The sequence below is a fragment of the Hippocampus bargibanti genome, linkage group LG02 (genome assembly GCF_051943395.1).
Source record: "Hippocampus bargibanti isolate YZ-2025 linkage group LG02, ASM5194339v1, whole genome shotgun sequence".
NCBI classification, from domain to species: Eukaryota; Metazoa; Chordata; class Actinopteri; order Syngnathiformes; family Syngnathidae; genus Hippocampus; species Hippocampus bargibanti.
This window is the reverse complement of record NC_142735.1, coordinates 28061808-28081088: the sequence shown is the minus strand read 5'-3', so window position 1 is coordinate 28081088 and position 19281 is coordinate 28061808. Positions and strand designations below refer to the sequence as shown.

General features: G+C 41.6%; 1 protein-coding gene across 1 annotated transcript; it reads right to left on the bottom strand.

The window, feature by feature from the left end:
• Window positions 1-1740: 1740 nt before the first annotated feature.
• LOC148902287 (VPS10 domain-containing receptor SorCS2-like) lies at window positions 1741-19115 on the bottom strand. Its single transcript, XM_088991266.1, has 18 exons — window positions 19112-19115; window positions 18942-19012; window positions 18797-18870; window positions 18319-18383; window positions 16432-16550; window positions 16062-16151; window positions 13694-13819; window positions 13549-13622; window positions 13071-13135; window positions 11183-11301; window positions 10812-10901; window positions 4948-5127; window positions 4482-4628; window positions 3838-3940; window positions 3677-3753; window positions 2730-2821; window positions 2344-2407; window positions 1741-1806 (listed from the first exon to the last, which is right to left on the bottom strand). Exons 1-18 carry the CDS (start codon window positions 19113-19115, stop codon window positions 1741-1743), a joined length of 1626 nt encoding a protein of 541 aa, XP_088847392.1.
• Between the last annotated feature and the right edge of the window lie 166 nt (window positions 19116-19281).

Sequence of the window (19281 nt, the reverse complement as noted above, 5' to 3'; positions counted from 1 at the left end):
TCTGAAATAATGTCTGCCCGGACGCCCGGGGCGTGCAACTTTTACGTCGGGCGTACAACGTACAGAATGTCTCGGCCCGAGTGGACAAAAAAAAAAAAAAAAAAAAAAAAAAAAAAGTTTTTTTTTTTCAAATCAAACGTTTGCTTTATTCCGATTTTCAAATCTTCGTTAGTTTTGGAAATTTCGGAATTTCGTTTCGTTTGGCAATTTGCATACTCGGCAGCCAATCAGAAGGCGGCATCGAATAACTTCGTGTTCCGGGTGAATTTGCATATCATTTTCCAAAGTAGACGCACAGAGAACACAAGAAAAATGGATAAGTAGTTAGGAATCAAGCCAAAACCTCAACCCCAGAAGAATGATTCAAAAGAAGCTAACAAAATTTATGATGCTACAAAACGTAAACATACATTAAAAGCATCGTAGAAAGAGGAGTTCACGTGGCTTGTAGCAGACAATGCAAAGCAAACATTGTATTGTGCAACCTGCCGGGAAGTGTATGGACAAACGACAACTGGAGCAAAATCATCAGCAAGGGATATTTACCATAAATAAAGCAAGGGAGCATTTGTGGTAGGTACATTTATTACTTAATTTTAAAGTGTTGTTCTGTTCTATATTCTGATTATCAATTCTTAATACTTGGCAACAATGGGTTTTTCTTGCGATTAGTCGTTTTATTGCGTTTCAACTTGTGAAAAATGGGGCAGGCAACTTTATGGCTGGGCAGGCAACTTTTCAGAGTTGTCTGCCCTGGTGTCCGCTAACTTTTTGTCATGAGTTTCAGACACTGGTGCAGGCCTCGTATCAATTATGGAAAGACTGCTGGTGTAATTAGAAAATCACCGTACAAGAGGCTAAAAGAGAATATTTGTCTGACTTTATTCAAGCTAACCGTCACAACCCACGTATAGTATTTAAAACCATCGATTCTGTACTCAAACCCCCTCCGCCTTCACCCGAGATGTGCAACAGATTCCTTCGGTTTTACATTGATAAGGTTTCGACTGGTAGGACTCTAGCTACAAATACCACATTCGATCCTTCTGTCAATGTTCTGTGTTCAGCTATGCTAAATTCCTTTGAAGCTGTGTGAAGGATCTGGGTCGCCCTGTGACTCTTTTCCAAATTTCTTTAAGAAAGTTCTCCCGAGTGCTGGCACATCGGTCTTAGCCATTATCAACAGCAGCCTTTCTTCTGACATTGTCCCCCAACAGTTTAAACATGCAGTTGTCCAACCTTTGATCAAGAAACCTGGTCTTGAACAAGATCTTCTTTGATTCGCATATTTGTTTTGGCAAAAAATTTTACGTCAGATGCCCTTCCTGACACAACCCTCTGTATTTATCCGGGCTTGGGACCGGCACAATAAGACACTGGCTTGTGCCCCCTTGTGGCTACATTTGGTCTTGAACAAGATGTACTGTCAAATTTTGGGCCATTTTCCAAACTGCCTTTTATTTCAAAATTGCTCTAAAAAGTGGTGCATATGCAGTTGAAATCTTCATCTCGGATGAACATAACATCTTGGAGGTCTTCGTCAGGTTTCAAGACGATGCATAGCACTGAGTCAGCCCTGTAACGGCTTTCTAATGACATCCTCCTGGCCAATGACGATGGAGATTATGTTTGTCTGGTTGTATTAGATCTGACTGCAGCATTTTGATACAGTGGATCACAGTATTCTACTGTCTTGTTTGCAGCACTGGGTGGGCATTACCCGTAGTGCTCTTGATTGGTTTAGGTCCTACCTTTCTGACAGAACCTTTTGTGTTCGCCTTGGCTGCTCTGTGTCACATACTGCCTCTGTATCATGTGGTGTTGCGCAGAGTTCAATTTTGGGACCTATGTTGTTCTCACTATACTTGCTCCCACTGGGTTCCATTATGGGATTTCCTTCCACTGCGATGCAGATGACTGTCAGATCTGTCCCACTGAGCAAAGAAGACACTTTCTCATTCAGGCCACTTTTATCCTGCCTGCAGGAAATCAAAACCTGGATGGCACTGCACTTCTTGAACTTCAATTAAAAAAAGGCATACTACTATTTGGTCCCCGTGGCTCATGTACATCTCATCCTGTTGCATCCTGTTGTCCTGGGCCCCCTGGCTCCTTATCTGAAGTCAACAGTCTCCAACTTTGGTCTGAAACTGGACAGTGACTTGACCGACAAATTTCTTTCATTTTCGGCAGCTGACTAAAATAAAACCTCTCTCATGACCACCTCAAGTTGTAATTCATGCCTTTGTCACATCTCGGCTCGATTACTGTAATGTGCTTTACTTTGGAGTCTGCCAATCCTCCATGAAGCGTCTCCAGCTGGTCCAGAATGCTGCTGTTCACCTCTTGACTGGTACTCATAAGAGGGAGGACATAAGTCCAACTGTGGCCCTCGTCGATACTAAACCTGTGAGGGGGGCAAAAATGAGTGGTTGGAATTTGTACCGTGACCACATTTGCGACCCTTGTGCATATGTTTCTTAGTATAGAAAATAATATACAAATAAAACTTGAAAAAAGAATGCAAAAAAAAAAAACGAAACACTTTTTTTAGTTCAATATAATAAACATTGTGCTGTTTTTCTTGACGTATGTATATTGGCCACAAGAGGGCAGTAGATTACACAAATCTTTTTTTTAATTGAAATGAAATCTGTGAAAATTGTTTTTTCCATCAACAAGCATTTTATTTAGTAAAAAGCATCCCCTGTTATATCAAGAATGCCTACTTGAGTATCTTGAGTGGAATTGAAGTGTCCTTGATGGCCACGATCACCCCACCGTGGTCGAGATACAGAATGTGATGCTCTTCCTCAAAAACCTTGGTGGAGAGGGGGAATTGGTGAGCGCCAGTTTCAGTAAACAATGGTAAAAATAGTACTTCTTAAAAAAACACATTCTAAATTCATCAGCTAATGTTGCTAAAATGTGTGCATTTTTTTTTATTCGCTGTCGAGTTGCACAGGGATCTGCATTTGGACTAAATTGACAATGTGGGAAACTAAGAACAGTAAAGCTATCCCATCGTGTCTTATTTATTCATATTTGTGTACTTTAATGGTTATTTAAAAATGGATAAATCTATTTCAACCAGTGCAGTATAGGATGATTAACTAAATGCTTTCCACATACATATTAGTTCTCATATTAAATTTATTTATTGTTATGGATGACTATTAATTTTGTACTTTTTTTTATTCAATTATTTTAAAATTAAAATGTAATAATTTGATGCTTTTACTATAGATATGTGACATAATTTTATAGTTTTTTTCTTGTATTCATTGGCATTATTTATTATCTTTGCAATTATTTTCCAATTTTGACGATGATCAACTCGATATGCTCTATTTTGAATGATTGATTGGTGATGATTATTTGAATTATTGCGACACTATTTTTGATCAATAAAGTTGAAGGAAAGGGCTTGAAACAGGGACTAACATCTGAAAACTGGGGGATTGACATTCGTCGTCTGAGGACATTCCCGCGCCCTCTGGTGACCGTGTCGGAGCAAGCGAGGGATAAAGAGAGTTTTAAACCCCTTCAACTGAGAGTCGGTTTGAACGGAACCCGATAATTTTGGTAAGCGATATCTGACATCAAGTATCCCGACTTGCGAGTACATTTTCCGGGTAAACCGATGGACGGGCGGAGGATTAACGGTCATATCTACCTGTCTCCATGTCTTCCCGCAGTCTGACGTGATGTACATTTCTTCTTTGTACTCAACTAGCTTGGAGCCGAGGTTACCTGAAGGAAAATAGAAAGAAAGTAAATGAACATACAATTGCAGGCTAAGAGAAAAAAAATAACAATAAATTAAAGAAAAGTAACCTGCTCCCATGATGAGACCCGGAGCAGAATCTTTGGTGTGGACAGTCCCGGACACATAGGGGTTATCCGCCCAGCGCAGGTGAAGATGGAGGTGGCAGTCGGGCTACAGAGAAGTAAACACTAAGTGGTGGGGGAGGGGCAATTTCATGCCAGCGCCAAAGCGCCGAAGCTGAACGAAAAGGTTTGTGCAATTACGGTACTTGAATGGCCCAAATGTTGAGGCAAATCTGTCAAAATCTCCTTGGTTTAGGAATTTTACTGGGAAAATGCGAGAATTTGGTTGAACTTCCTTTCACAAAATGTCCCAAATGAGATGAAACAATAACAAAAAATAAATAAAGAAATAAAGAAAGAAAAGCTAATACGTCAATTGTCTCTTAATTTGAACATTGGGAAATTCAAAATATCAAAGCGGAGCCTCAAAATAGTTTTTGGGAATGCGGGAGGAAACCAGAGGACCTGGAAAAATCCCACGCAGGACCAGCGCGTACATACAAACTCCACATAGGGAGGCTCCAGGACAGAATAGAAACCCAGACTGTGAGTTCAACGCGCCAAGCACTGGCCCACCGGACCGCGTTGTCTGCATTCATATCCGTGCAAATTATTTGAATGGAAAAATGTTTGAAACGTGAGCCGCTTACCGCTTTACAGGTGATTGGCTTTCCGTTCATGTCAGTGGTAGGCGGGGTCAAAGGCTGCCAATCTCGTCCTTTATTGTAGGTGATGACGGTGCTCACTTTGCCGTCCACCCTCTGATTGGCTAGGAAGACCCCTTTGATCCCGCGCACCTGCATTCAAATCATCGTTCACCGCAAACCAAAAACGTCACCAAACGGGTTTATAGTGCGGATATGTTGCCTATTTGCTCACGAAAGGGAAACTCTGCATTATGATATGACATCATAAAATCATTTTTTAAAAGTTGCAGAGTTTGGCATGCATGTGGCCAAACCACCTGGTTAATGTTTTTTTGGAGAAAAATAAAACAAAAAACACAAAAAAAGGCTAAATTAAAATGTTGCTCCCTTATCGTGGTTAATGGTGACTGAGACCCTGACACATTCAGTGAGAAACTGCATTGGAGCAATTTCAGATGTTCAGTTTTACCTCCAGGATATCGATGAGAACCATCTCCTCAGGCTGCCGGGTGCTCCTAACGTTCTCCAGCACGATGGAGTAGTAGACCCCCCGCGTGTCTGATTGGTACAGGTTATACGTGTCCGTCTGGTACCACTCCTGGAGAGCCAAGAAGACCTGCTGCTCGTCCGTACTCACTATCTGAACGTCCTAAACAGGATAAACGTATCTCAACAAATGCCTTGACTCCTTACGTCAGGGGTGTCAAAGTCATTTTTTGCCGCGGGCCACATTGTAGTTATGGTTTCCTCTCGAGGGCCGTTATGAATTTGGGGAACCCATTAGAATGTTTAAATCCCTTCAAATATTACATATAGAGCACACAGCAAATTAATGAATAACTCGTTTTCAAATCTGAAGTCAAGAATAATGGCTTTTATTGTGGTTGACATCCAAAAATATGAAATTTTGGCTCAGACTTTAGCAATCATCATGGAATTTAACAAGTTTGATTTGCTTTCGCGGGCCGAAAAAAATTATGTGGCGGGCCGGATTTGGCCCGCGGGCCTTGACTTTGACACCTGTGCCTTACGTCATACAAAAATCACATTGTGGTAATTGATGACCTTTAGAATGAAAAAAAAACAAAAACAAACGGTGTCAGGAGAGAGCCAAAACAAATTTTGTTATGTTGCGTTAACCCAACAAGGCCTCGTATTGCGCAATGTGTGCGTATCGTCATGAAAGCCGTCTGAACTGCCGACAGCGCATCAATGGTAGCAATCTGTCCTCCTTACCCTTGCTCAAAAATACATTTCCCCGAGCGCCGCGTTCAATCAGCGCACTTCAATAGTACTCAGGCTTGCGTAGCAGCATCAGCCCCGCCTCCACTCCCCCATGGCACGTCCGAGCCAGCCACGTTTATCGTCTTTGCGTAAGCCAGCGACACGAAACGCCATTTCCATCGACGCTCTGAACATCGTTTTTGTCGCTGGGCTCGAATTCACTCTTGCGTTTGACAAGCGAAAGCTTATTTAACTAAATGTCGTGAAATGAGCCCATTTGCCGGAGCAAAGTTGCGACAAATCAAATGTATGGAAGAAATTCTAAAAGCAGTGATTGCATCAAGGCGAAACAAAATGTGTCCCAAAACCTAAACCCGAGCCTTTGTTCCATGACAAAACTCGCGCAGCTAGACAGGCGTGTCGTAAAGTAGAATGTAAGTGGAAAAAAGACAAATTGCAGGCTGTGTCTGAAATAATGTCTGCCCGGACGCCCGGGGCGTGCAACTTTTACATCGGGCGTACAACGTACAGAACGTCTCTGCCCGAGTGGACGACAACTTAAAAAAAATAAAATAATTTTTTTCAAATCAAACGTTTGCTTTATTCCGATTTTCAAATCTTCGTTAGTTTTGGAAATTTCGGAATTTCGGTTCGTTTGGCAATTTGCAAACTCGGCAGCCAATCAGAAGGCGGCATCGAATAACTTCGTATTCCGGGTGAATTTGCATATCATTTTCCAAAGTAGACGCACAGAGAACACAAGAAAAATGGATAAGTGGTTAGGAATCAAGCCAAAACCTCAACCCCAGAAGAATGATTCAAAAGAAGCTAACAAAATTTATGACGCTACAAAGCGTAAACAAATATTAAAAGCATCGTAGAAAGAGGAGTTCACGTGGCTTGTAGCAGACAATGCAAAGCAAACATTGTATTGTGCAACCTGCCGGGAAGTGTATGGACAAATGACAACTGGAGCAAAATCATCAGCAAGGGATATTTACCATAAATAAAGCAAGGGAGCATTTGTGGTAGGTACATTTATTACTTAATTTTAAAGTGTTGTTCTGTTCTATATTCTGATTATCTGTCAATTCTTAATACTTGGCAACAATGGGTTTTTCTTGCGATTAGTCGTTTTATTGCGTTTCAAGTTGTGAAAAATGGGGCAGGCAACTTTATGGCTGGGCAGGCAACTTTTCAGAGTTGTCTGCCCTGGTGTCCGCTAACTTTTTGTCATGAGTTTCAGACACTGGTGCAGGCCTCGTATCAATTATGGAAAGACTGCTGGTGTAATTAGAAAATCACCGTACAAGAGGCTAAAAGAGAATATTTGTCTGACTTTATTCAAGCTAACCGTCACAACCCACGTATAGTATTTAAAACCATCGATTCTGTACTCAAACCCCCTCCGCCTTCACCCGAGATGTGCAACAGATTCCTTCGGTTTTACATTGATAAGGTTTCGACTGGTAGGACTCTAGCTACAAATACCACATTCGATCCTTCTGTCAATGTTCTGTGTTCAGCTATGCTAAATTCCTTTGAAGCTGTGTGAAGGATCTGGGTCGCCCTGTGACTCTTTTCCAAATTTCTTTAAGAAAGTTCTCCCGAGTGCTGGCACATCGGTCTTAGCCATTATCAACAGCAGCCTTTCTTCTGACATTGTCCCCCAACAGTTTAAACATGCAGTTGTCCAACCTTTGATCAAGAAACCTGGTCTTGAACAAGATCTTCTTTGATTCGCATATTTGTTTTGGCAAAAAATTTTACGTCAGATGCCCTTCCTGACACAACCCTCTGTATTTATCCGGGCTTGGGACCGGCACAATAAGACACTGGCTTGTGCCCCCTTGTGGCTACATTTGGTCTTGAACAAGATGTACTGTCAAATTTTGGGCCATTTTCCAAACTGCCTTTTATTTCAAAATTGCTCTAAAAAGTGGTGCATATGCAGTTGAAATCTTCATCTCGGATGAACATAACATCTTGGAGGTCTTCGTCAGGTTTCAAGACGATGCATAGCACTGAGTCAGCCCTGTAACGGCTTTCTAATGACATCCTCCTGGCCAATGACGATGGAGATTATGTTTGTCTGGTTGTATTAGATCTGACTGCAGCATTTTGATACAGTGGATCACAGTATTCTACTGTCTTGTTTGCAGCACTGGGTGGGCATTACCCGTAGTGCTCTTGATTGGTTTAGGTCCTACCTTTCTGACAGAACCTTTTGTGTTCGCCTTGGCTGCTCTGTGTCACATACTGCCTCTGTATCATGTGGTGTTGCGCAGAGTTCAATTTTGGGACCTATGTTGTTCTCACTATACTTGCTCCCACTGGGTTCCATTATGGGATTTCCTTCCACTGCGATGGAGATGACTGTCAGATCTGTCCCACTGAGCAAAGAAGACACTTTCTCATTCAGGCCACTTTTATCCTGCCTGCAGGAAATCAAAACCTGGATGGCACTGCACTTCTTGAACTTCAATTAAAAAAAGGCATACTACTATTTGGTCCCCGTGGCTCATGTACATCTCATCCTGTTGCATCCTGTTGTCCTGGGCCCCCTGGCTCCTTATCTGAAGTCAACAGTCTCCAACTTTGGTCTGAAACTGGACAGTGACTTGACCGACAAATTTCTTTCATTTTCGGCAGCTGACTAAAATAAAACCTCTCTCATGACCACCTCAAGTTGTAATTCATGCCTTTGTCACATCTCGGCTCGATTACTGTAATGTGCTTTACTTTGGAGTCTGCCAATCCTCCATGAAGCGCCTCCAGCTGGTCCAGAATGCTGCTGTTCACCTCTTGACTGGTACTCATAAGAGGGAGGACATAAGTCCAACCCCAGAATCCCTTCAGTGGCTCCCTATACATTTTAGAGTTATTTTCAGGATCTTATTTGTCTTCAAATGGCCTTGCACCTCCAAGCTCATACACCCCAACATACCTTCCCGACGCTTCAGGTCTGCTGACCAGACATTATTAGATGTGGCAAAAACTAATCAGAGGCTCAAAGGGGATCGAGCCTTTTCCGTTGAGGGTCTCACTCTCTGGAATGACCTGCCACTGAACATTCGGCAAGCCCCGTCGCTGCGCATGTTTAGAACTTGTCTCAAAAACTCACTTGTACTCTTTGGTATTCGAGCATCATTCCGACTTGATCTTGGTTTCACTCCCTGGTGCTTTCTACCATCTTTGTGACTGCCTGTATATGATACCTGTCCATGTTAAGCGCTTTGTTGCAGCTTCTGCTGTTGTTAAAGCATTATATAAATCAATATGTATTGTATCTGTGCGCGTGTGTGTGCGCGCAAGCGAGCCAGGGATCAGAATAACACATACGCAACACCCTTTCAAGCGAATTAAAATAATTTGATATGTGAACAAAAATGGGGCATCAACACATGTAGACAGACAGCATAGTAGTCACAATCATCTGTTTCCGTGTTTTTTGCTCTTCCATAAATGGCAGAGAAGTGCATCGCCTACTGTTGTTCTCCTCTCCACATGGAAGTTATTACATTAAATTCAGTGTTGCTTATCCCTTTTTTGAGTAGCGCGAGGAGGGGGGTGGGGTAGTGTCCAAAACAACAACATGCGGCACGTGTAGCATCCTGGGATCAATCTAATCAATACGGCCAATGCGGCCAGCGTGTAAGCTGCCCACGGAAGAGGTGAGATCGATTGAAATCTTGCAAAAGTCAGCTCCTTTGCTCCCAACTCGACCGAGAGCTCATAAACTGGCCAAAGCTCCGTAAATCCAATGCGTCATGCCACCTTCCATGATGAGCCCTATGTTTTTTTGGCCAATATTTGGCGCTGAAAAAGGGGGAAAATGTGCTAATTCCTTTTTTCTTAGTAGACGTCATGAAACTTTTAGGACTGGAATTAACGCACACCCTACAACCTCCAGGCACGAGCAGATATCAACCCAATGTGACATTTTGAAAATAATTTTGTGTGTACTTGTGTAAAATCCAGCTCCTTGATTTTGGCTGATTTTTTTTTAAACACACTCATGATATAAATTGCGCTAATTGGTTTACTAATTAACATGAATTTTTTGGAAATTTTGTGCGTATTTGTGTGAAATACAGACCCCTTGTTTTTGGATTTTTTTTGAAGACACCCACGAGTAAATTACAATAATCTGTTTACTAATTAACGTCAAAACAATGTGACATTTTTTAAAAATAATTTTGTCCATACTGTATTTGTGTAAAATCAGCCCCTTGATTCAGGATGATACTTTTATCACGCTGTTGTGTCTTGAATGACAAAGCAGACACACACGTTTTGCTTATTATATTTATATCGACCGTGATTTTCTTGCATCAGAAAACATGGGGAAGGGTAGAACATATGCATGCGCAGTCGATGGCAAATGCAAGGTACGGGAACTCCATGCATCCAAACAAATTACAATTAACTTTTGTGGATACACAACGCACACACCCATGATATAAATTACGATAATTGGTCTACTATTTAACATCAAAAAACGCGCCATTTTTGGGGGTAATTTTGTGTCTGTGTAAAATACAGCCCTTTGATTTTGGATACTATTTTCAACACACCCACAATATACGTCTGTGTAAGCTCTCAGTCGTACAGGAGTGATCCATCGATGAGAAGGTTTCTTCAGCCGTCATCTGTACAGATGACGGCTGAAGAAACCTTCTCATCGACACCCACAATATAGGTTACGATAATTCGTTTCTTATTTCAACATCACTTTTTTTTGTAACTTTGTGTGTATTTGTGTAAAATAGAGCCACTTGTTTTTGGATGTTTTTTTTACTATTTAACGGCAAAACGTGACATTTTTAAAAATTAATTTTGTGCGAAATTGTGTAAAATACAGCACCTAGATTTTGGATGATTTTTTTTTCACATCCACAACTATTTGTTTTATTAGCCAACATATCTTTGGTCTAATATCATGGTTGTCATTTATGTTTTAAGAACCCCCAAAAACAAAATCAAGAAATAAGAACTGCAACCGGGGTGCTTGAGAAACACATTGTTCAGTCTTTTCATTCTGACAGGAAATTCAATTTTTAAAAATGCTATTGGGCTAACTCTATGAACATATCAAAGTTGCTTTACCTTTGGCAAGGCATACTTGGGAAACTTCATCTGGGTAAACTCGTTGCGTCGATACGACACATAGTGCTTGGTGCGATTTCCTGTGGTCACCTGGGGAAAAAAAAAAAAAAAAACACAAACAGAACCGAACAAGACGACACAATTATGCTAAAGGGACGCAACAATAACAACAGAGTAAGGTGGCCATTATCATCATCCATTATCATTCAAATAGGGATTGCGCAGTGCTGTGCGTGTGGCCGAAAATCAATTTCAGACAAATCGAGGCGATTTCCGAGGTGTCGTCATCAAATGGCGAATTTGGTCTGCTGGCAGGCCACGAAAAGAAAACGAAAATCTGCGCCGTTGTTTTTGAGATGTGCTGTATTTACCTTGACAAAAACGTAGTCGCCTTGCACCGAAAGAGAGTTGTGGTCGATTTTCCCCAGGAACTGAGCGGTCACCATTTTGTCGGAGCAGTTTTGGATGTGACAGGTCACATACAGGTAACCTACAATGTCCGCAACAAACTTTAAACTCAAGGATAGAGTATGAAACCTTGTTACAGTCAAACCTTGGCTTTTGATCACAATCAGAAGAATTTCAAAGAAACCTTCGAAAACCATAACATTTCCCATTATAATCAATGTAATCAATGTCTGCTTCTTTAAAAAAGTCGATATTGAACAATACAAACACGTCGACTCACAATGGAACACAGGTGTCAAAGCCAAGGCCCGGGGGCCAAATCTGGCCCACCACACCATTTTGTTGGGCCCGCGAAAGCAAATCTAACTCCATGATGCTAGCTAAAGTCCCAACCAAAATTTTAAATTGTCCCATGTCAACCACAATAACAGTCATTATATTTTACTTCAAATTTGAAAACTAGTCATTTATCAATTTGTTGTGCGCTCTATATGTAATATGAGGAGTGGATGAAACCTTCTAATGGCTTCTTCAAATTCATAACGGCCCCAGAGAGGAAACCAGAACTACAATGTGGCCCGTGGCAAAAAAATGACTTTGACACTCCTGCTATACAAGAATAAAGTTCGATTTTCGGTTATCTCAGCCTAACACGTCTGCTTTTTAATAAAAACGTTATTCAACAACACGACTGCGTCAGTCACAATGAGATGCGACACGAGGAAGTGACACATTAGGAAGTGGAGGGGAGTCGAGTGGGGCATTAAGGTGTGCCCAGTTTGATCAAGAATCCATTTTCAGTTGCAAAACAAGGCAGCAAAAGCCCGAAATTTTTGGTCGAAAAACGAATTGGTCGAGAACCAAGACATTTGAAAAAGAGATATGGCCGAGAACCAGCGCCTGGAAACCGATTCCTTTGCAACATGCCTCCGTTTAACCTTGGCAGAGCCCTTTGTGACAATAAGGGCACGCGGGCAAACAGATCGGTTTGGCGCGCCTGATTACGCCGGCAAGGAGAGGGGGAAGGGGACCATGTGGCGTCGCCTCGCCCCAGAAAAGAGCTTCGCTGCCTGGGCGGCTGGCCCAACAAAGGCAAGCCTGTTGACGGGTGACAGCTTTTACATTGCGGGCAGCATCTTCGTGCAGTTTTGTCTTCCTTACTTGAAAACATTTAGTTTCCGGAGAACTTTTTCACTCTCCTCTCTGAACTTCAACCTTCTGGCTTAGTAATTGTGAGTCCAGATGGGATGGCGGAGTGTTGCCATCTCAGGTTTATTGACAAAGATTACGGATTAGGATACACAAAGTAGATGAGTTTCACTTGTGGTTGACAAATCTAACACAGGCACGCACGCACGTAGCCCCAGGGGGGGGAGTTAGCCGCTAACCAGTCCATCTGCTAGTCAGCCGATACTGCTATCTACACAGGCCATCGTGGCCTTCAGCATTATTCTGGTGTGACGCTTTGTGTGCGCAACAAAGTTGAACACGGCTGGGATGCTGACAAGCGAGAAGGAAAGTTAATTTGCTGCCTTTTGCTCATTTTACTGCATCATCTTGACACCCATTAAAATAAATAAATAAAAACAATTAAACTTTAAAACAAATAAATAAATACAATTAAACCGTAAAATAAATAAATACATAAATAAATAAATACATATACAAATAAATAAATAAATACATGTACAAATAAATAAATAAAATAAACCTAAATAAATAACAAATCAAAATAATTATAACGTGAAATAAATAAATCAAGAAATAAAATAAAAAATGAGATGAGATAAAAAATAATACATCAAATAAAAAATAAATAAATGAATAAATAAATAAGCAAGCAAGCTGTACCTCCACTTGTATCCTGCATCTCCATGTGTACCAGGTCAGGATCCACATCAACATCCGTTACCGACCTGGGAGACACACATGTACACACACGCACACATGCGCACGCACACACATATCATTTCACTCGGTGTCTCACACCCACCGCATGTGCACTGTCACACACATGCACTCTCGCACCATCCCAGCGATGGGGACATTCTGTCTCATGCTTATGCATACTCGCTAACACAAACATACGCATAAGTACATAAGTACAAACACAATCACTCTTTGCGCTCACACGCTTACAGTATACGCCTTTAAGAAAGTATGTACGTGTCTATATTGAAAGTAAACAAAGCACTCCATTTTATTTGTTCTCCTTTCAAATTGAGAAGCAATTAGCAGAATTATTTGCACGGAAATTAACAGGAGAACACATTCATCCCCCGGCGTCCAGAATGAGAGTTTTAAACACACACAAAATAATTCAACTGACCAGAATACTCTGTCCTTGGTCACCCGCTCCTGAAGCAAAGTCCACTTGCGGCCCAAATCTGTGGAGGCAAAGAGCTGGCGACACAAGAGTCAAAGTCATACAATTTGTACATTGGAGCTAATCTCGAAATGATCCCATCGCCTACCCGGCCGTCCTTGCAGTAGGCCAGGAGTTTGTCCTCCTCCTTGGGGTGGAAGACCAGCGTGTCTGGTGTGAAAAGGACTCCTTGACGCTGGAAGGAGGACCCTTCGTCCGTGCTGACAGTGGCTCCCTATACATTTTAGAGTTATTTTCAGGATCTTATTTGTCTTCAAATGGCCTTGCACCTCCAAGCTCATACACCCCAACATACCTTCCCGACGCTTCAGGTCTGCTGACCAGACATTATTAGATGTGGCAAAAACTAATCAGAGGCTCAAAGGGGATCGAGCCTTTTCCGTTGAGGGTCTCACTCTCTGGAATGACCTGCCACTGAACATTCGGCAAGCCCCCTCGCTGCGCATGTTTAGAACTTGTCTCAAAAACTCACTTGTACTCTTTGGTATTCGAGCATCATTCCGACTTGATCTTGGTTTCACTCCCTGGTGCTTTCTACCATCTTTGTGACTGCCTGTATATGATACCTGTCCATGTTAAGCGCTTTGTTGCAGCTTCTGCTGTTGTTAAAGCATTATATAAATCAATATGTATTGTATCTGTGCGCGTGTGTGTGCGCGCAAGCGAGCCAGGGATCAGAATAACACATACGCAACACCCTTTCAAGCGAATTAAAATAATTTGATATGTGAACAAAAATGGGGCATCAACACATGTAGACAGACAGCATAGTAGTCACAATCATCTGTTTCCGTGTTTTTTGCTCTTCCATAAATGGCAGAGAAGTGCATCGCCTACTGTTGTTCTCCTCTCCACATGGAAGTTATTACATTAAATTCAGTGTTGCTTATCCCTTTTTTGAGTAGCGCGAGGAGGGGGGTGGGGTAGTGTCCAAAACAACAACATGCGGCACGTGTAGCATCCTGGCATCAATCTAATCAATACGGCCAATGCGGCCAGCGTGTAAGCTGCCCACGGAAGAGGTGAGATCGATTGAAATCTTGCAAAAGTCAGCTCCTTTGCTCCCAACTCGACCGAGAGCTCATAAACTGGCCAAAGCTCCGTAAATCCAATGCGTCATGCCACCTTCCATGATGAGCCCTATGTTTTTTTGGCCAATATTTGGCGCTGAAAAAGGGGGAAAATGTGCTAATTCCTTTTTTCTTAGTAGACGTCATGAAACTTTTAGGACTGGAATTAACGCACACCCTACAACCTCCAGGCACGAGCAGATATCAACCCAATGTGACATTTTGAAAATAATTTTGTGTGTACTTGTGTAAAATCCAGCTCCTTGATTTTGGCTGATTTTTTTTTAAACACACTCATGATATAAATTGCGCTAATTGGTTTACTAATTAACATGAATTTTTTGGAAATTTTGTGCGTATTTGTGTGAAATACAGACCCCTTGTTTTTGGATTTTTTTTGAAGACACCCACGAGTAAATTACAATAATCTGTTTACTAATTAACGTCAAAACAATGTGACATTTTTTAAAAATAATTTTGTCCATACTGTATTTGTGTAAAATCAGCCCCTTGATTCAGGATGATACTTTTATCACGCTGTTGTGTCTTTAATGACAAAGCAGACACACACGTTTTGCTTATTATATTTATATCGACCGTGATTTTCTTGCATCAGAAAACATGGGGAAGGGTAGAACATATGCATGCGCAGTCGATGGCAAATGCAAGGTACGGGAACTCCATGCATCCAAACAAATTACAATTAACTTTTGTGGATACACAACGCACACACCCATGATATAAATTACGATAATTGGTCTACTATTTAACATCAAAAAACGCGCCATTTTTGGGGGTAATTTTGTGTCTGTGTAAAATACAGCCCTTTGATTTTGGATACTATTTTCAACACACCCACAATATACGTCTGTGTAAGCTCTCAGTCGTACAGGAGTGATCCATCGATGAGAAGGTTTCTTCAGCCGTCATCTGTACAGATGACGGCTGAAGAAACCTTCTCATCGACACCCACAATATAGGTTACGATAATTCGTTTCTTATTTCAACATCACTTTTTTTTGTAACTTTGTGTGTATTTGTGTAAAATAGAGCCACTTGTTTTTGGATGTTTTTTTTACTATTTAACGGCAAAACGTGACATTTTTAAAAATTAATTTTGTGCGAAATTGTGTAAAATACAGCACCTAGATTTTGGATGATTTTTTTTCACATCCACAACTATTTGTTTTATTAGCCAACATATCTTTGGTCTAATATCATGGTTGTCATTTATGTTTTAAGAACCCCCAAAAACAAAATCAAGAAATAAGAACTGCAACCGGGGTGCTTGAGAAACACATTGTTCAGTCTTTTCATTCTGACAGGAAATTCAATTTTTAAAAATGCTATTGGGCTAACTCTATGAACATATCAAAGTTGCTTTACCTTTGGCAAGGCATACTTGGGAAACTTCATCTGGGTAAACTCGTTGCGTCGATACGACACATAGTGCTTGGTGCGATTTCCTGTGGTCACCTGGGGAAAAAAAAACAAAAAACACAAACACAACCGAACAAGACGACACAATTATGCTAAAGGGACGCAACAATAACAACAGAGTAAGGTGGCCATTATCATCATCCATTATCATTCAAATAGGGATTGCGCAGTGCTGTGCGTGTGGCCGAAAATCAATTTCAGACAAATCGAGGCGATTTCCGAGGTGTCGTCATCAAATGGCGAATTTGGTCTGCTGGCAGGCCACGAAAAGAAAACGAAAATCTGCGCCGTTGTTTTTGAGATGTGCTGTATTTACCTTGACAAAAATGTAGTCGCCTTGCACCGAAAGAGAGTTGTGGTCGATTTTCCCCAGGAACTGAGCGGTCACCATTTTGTCGGAGCAGTTTTGGATGTGACAGGTCACATACAGGTAACCTACAATGTCCGCAACAAACTTTAAACTCAAGGATAGAGTATGAAACCTTGTTACAGTCAAACCTTGGCTTTTGATCACAATCAGAAGAATTTCAAAGAAACCTTCGAAAACCATAACATTTCCCATTATAATCAATGTAATCAATGTCTGCTTCTTTAAAAAAGTCGATATTGAACAATACAAACACGTCGACTCACAATGGAACACAGGTGTCAAAGCCAAGGCCCGGGGGCCAAATCTGGCCCACCACACCATTTTGTTGGGCCCGCGAAAGCAAATCTAACTCCATGATGCTAGCTAAAGTCCCAACCAAAATTTTAAATTGTCCCATGTCAACCACAATAACAGTCATTATATTTTACTTCAAATTTGAAAACTAGTCATTTATCAATTTGTTGTGCGCTCTATATGTAATATGAGGAGTGGATGAAACCTTCTAATGGCTTCTTCAAATTCATAACGGCCCCAGAGAGGAAACCAGAACTACAATGTGGCCCGTGGCAAAAAAATGACTTTGACACTCCTGCTATACAAGAATAAAGTTCGATTTTCGGTTATCTCAGCCTAACACGTCTGCTTTTTAATAAAAACGTTATTCAACAACACGACTGCGTCAGTCACAATGAGATGCGACACGAGGAAGTGACACATTAGGAAGTGGAGGGGAGTCGAGTGGGGCATTAAGGTGTGCCCAGTTTGATCAAGAATCCATTTTCAGTTGCAAAACAAGGCAGCAAAAGCCCGAAATTTTTGGTCGAAAAACGAAGTGGTCGAGAACCAAGACATTTGAAAAAGAGATATGGCCGAGAACCAGCGCCTGGAAACCGATTCCTTTGCAACATGCCTCCGTTTAACCTTGGCAGAGCCCTTTGTGACAATAAGGGCACGCGGGCAAACAGATCGGTTTGGCGCGCCCAATTACGCCGGCAAGGAGAGGGGGAAGGGGACCATGTGGCGTCGCCTCGCCCCAGAAAAGAGCTTCGCTGCCTGGGCGGCTGGCCCAACAAAGGCAAGCCTGTTGACGGCTGACAGCTTTTACATTGCGGGCAGCATCTTCGTGCAGTTTTGTCTTCCTTACTTGAAAACATTTAGTTTCCGGAGAACTTTTTCACTCTCCTCTCTGAACTTCAACCTTCTGGCTTAGTATTTGTGAGTCCAGATGGGATGGCGGAGTGTTGCCATCTCAGGTTTATTGACAAAGATTACGGATTAGGATACACAAAGTAGATGAGTTTCACTTGTGGTTGACAAATCTAACACAGGCACGCACGCACGTAGCCCCAGGGGGGGAGTTAGCCGCTAACCAGTCCATCTGCTAGTCAGCCGATACTGCTATCTACACAGGCCATCGTGGCCTTCAGCATTATTCTGGTGTGACGCTTTGTGTGCGCAACAAAGTTGAACACGGCTGGGATGCTGACAAGCGAGAAGGAAAGTTAATTTGCTGCCTTTTGCTCATTTTACTGCATCATCTTGACACCCATTAAAATAAATAAATAAAAACAATTAAACTTTAAAACAAATAAATAAATACAATTAAACCGTAAAATAAATAAATACATAAATAAATAAATACATATACAAATAAATAAATAAATACATGTACAAATAAATAAATAAAATAAACCTAAATAAATAACAAATCAAAATAATTATAACGTGAAATAAATAAATCAAGAAATAAAATAAAAAATGAGATGAGATAAAAAATAATACATCAAATAAAAAATAAATAAATGAATAAATAAATAAGCAAGCAAGCTGTACCTCCACTTGTATCCTGCATCTCCATGTGTACCAGGTCAGGATCCACATCAACATCCGTTACCGACCTGGGAGACACACATGTACACACACGCACACATGCGCACGCACACACATATCATTTCACTCGGTGTCTCACACCCACCGCATGTGCACTGTCACACACATGCACTCTCGCACCATCCCAGCGATGGGGACATTCTGTCTCATGCTTATGCATACTCGCTAACACAAACATACGCATAAGTATATAAGTACAAACACAATCACTCTTTGCGCTCACACGCTTACAGTATACACCTTTAAGAAAGTATGTACGTGTCTATATTGAAAGTAAACAAAGCACTCCATTTTATTTGTTCTCCTTTCAAATTGAGAAGCAATTAGCAGAATTATTTGCATGGAAATTAACAGGAGAACACATTCATCCCCCGGCGTCCAGAATGAGAGTTTTAAACACACACAAAATAATTCAACTGACCAGAATACTCTGTCCTTGGTCACCCGCTCCTGAAGCAAAGTCCACTTGCGGCCCAAATCTGTGGAGGCAAAGAGCTGGCGACACAAGAGTCAAAGTCATACAATTTGTACATTGGAGCTAATCTCGAAATGATCCCATCGCCTACCTGGCCATCCTTGCAGTAGGCCAGGAGTTTGTCCTCCTCCTTGGGGTGGAAGACCGTGGTTGGCACAGCGACTTCACAGTGCAGTGGTTGAGTTCAAGACCCGGTCCAGCCTCCCAGTGTGGAGTTTACATGTTTCTCAGGGTCCTGCGGTTTCCTTCCCTGTTCCGAACCCATGCATGGCAAACTGATTGAACATTCTAAATTGTTCCTAGGTGTGAGTGTGTAATGGTTGTTTGTCTCTGTGTGCCCTGGGATAGGCTTCAGCACCCCCCGCGACCCTTATGAGGATTCAGCGGTCTGGAAAATGGATGGTTGGATCGATCGGATTAGGAGATTAATG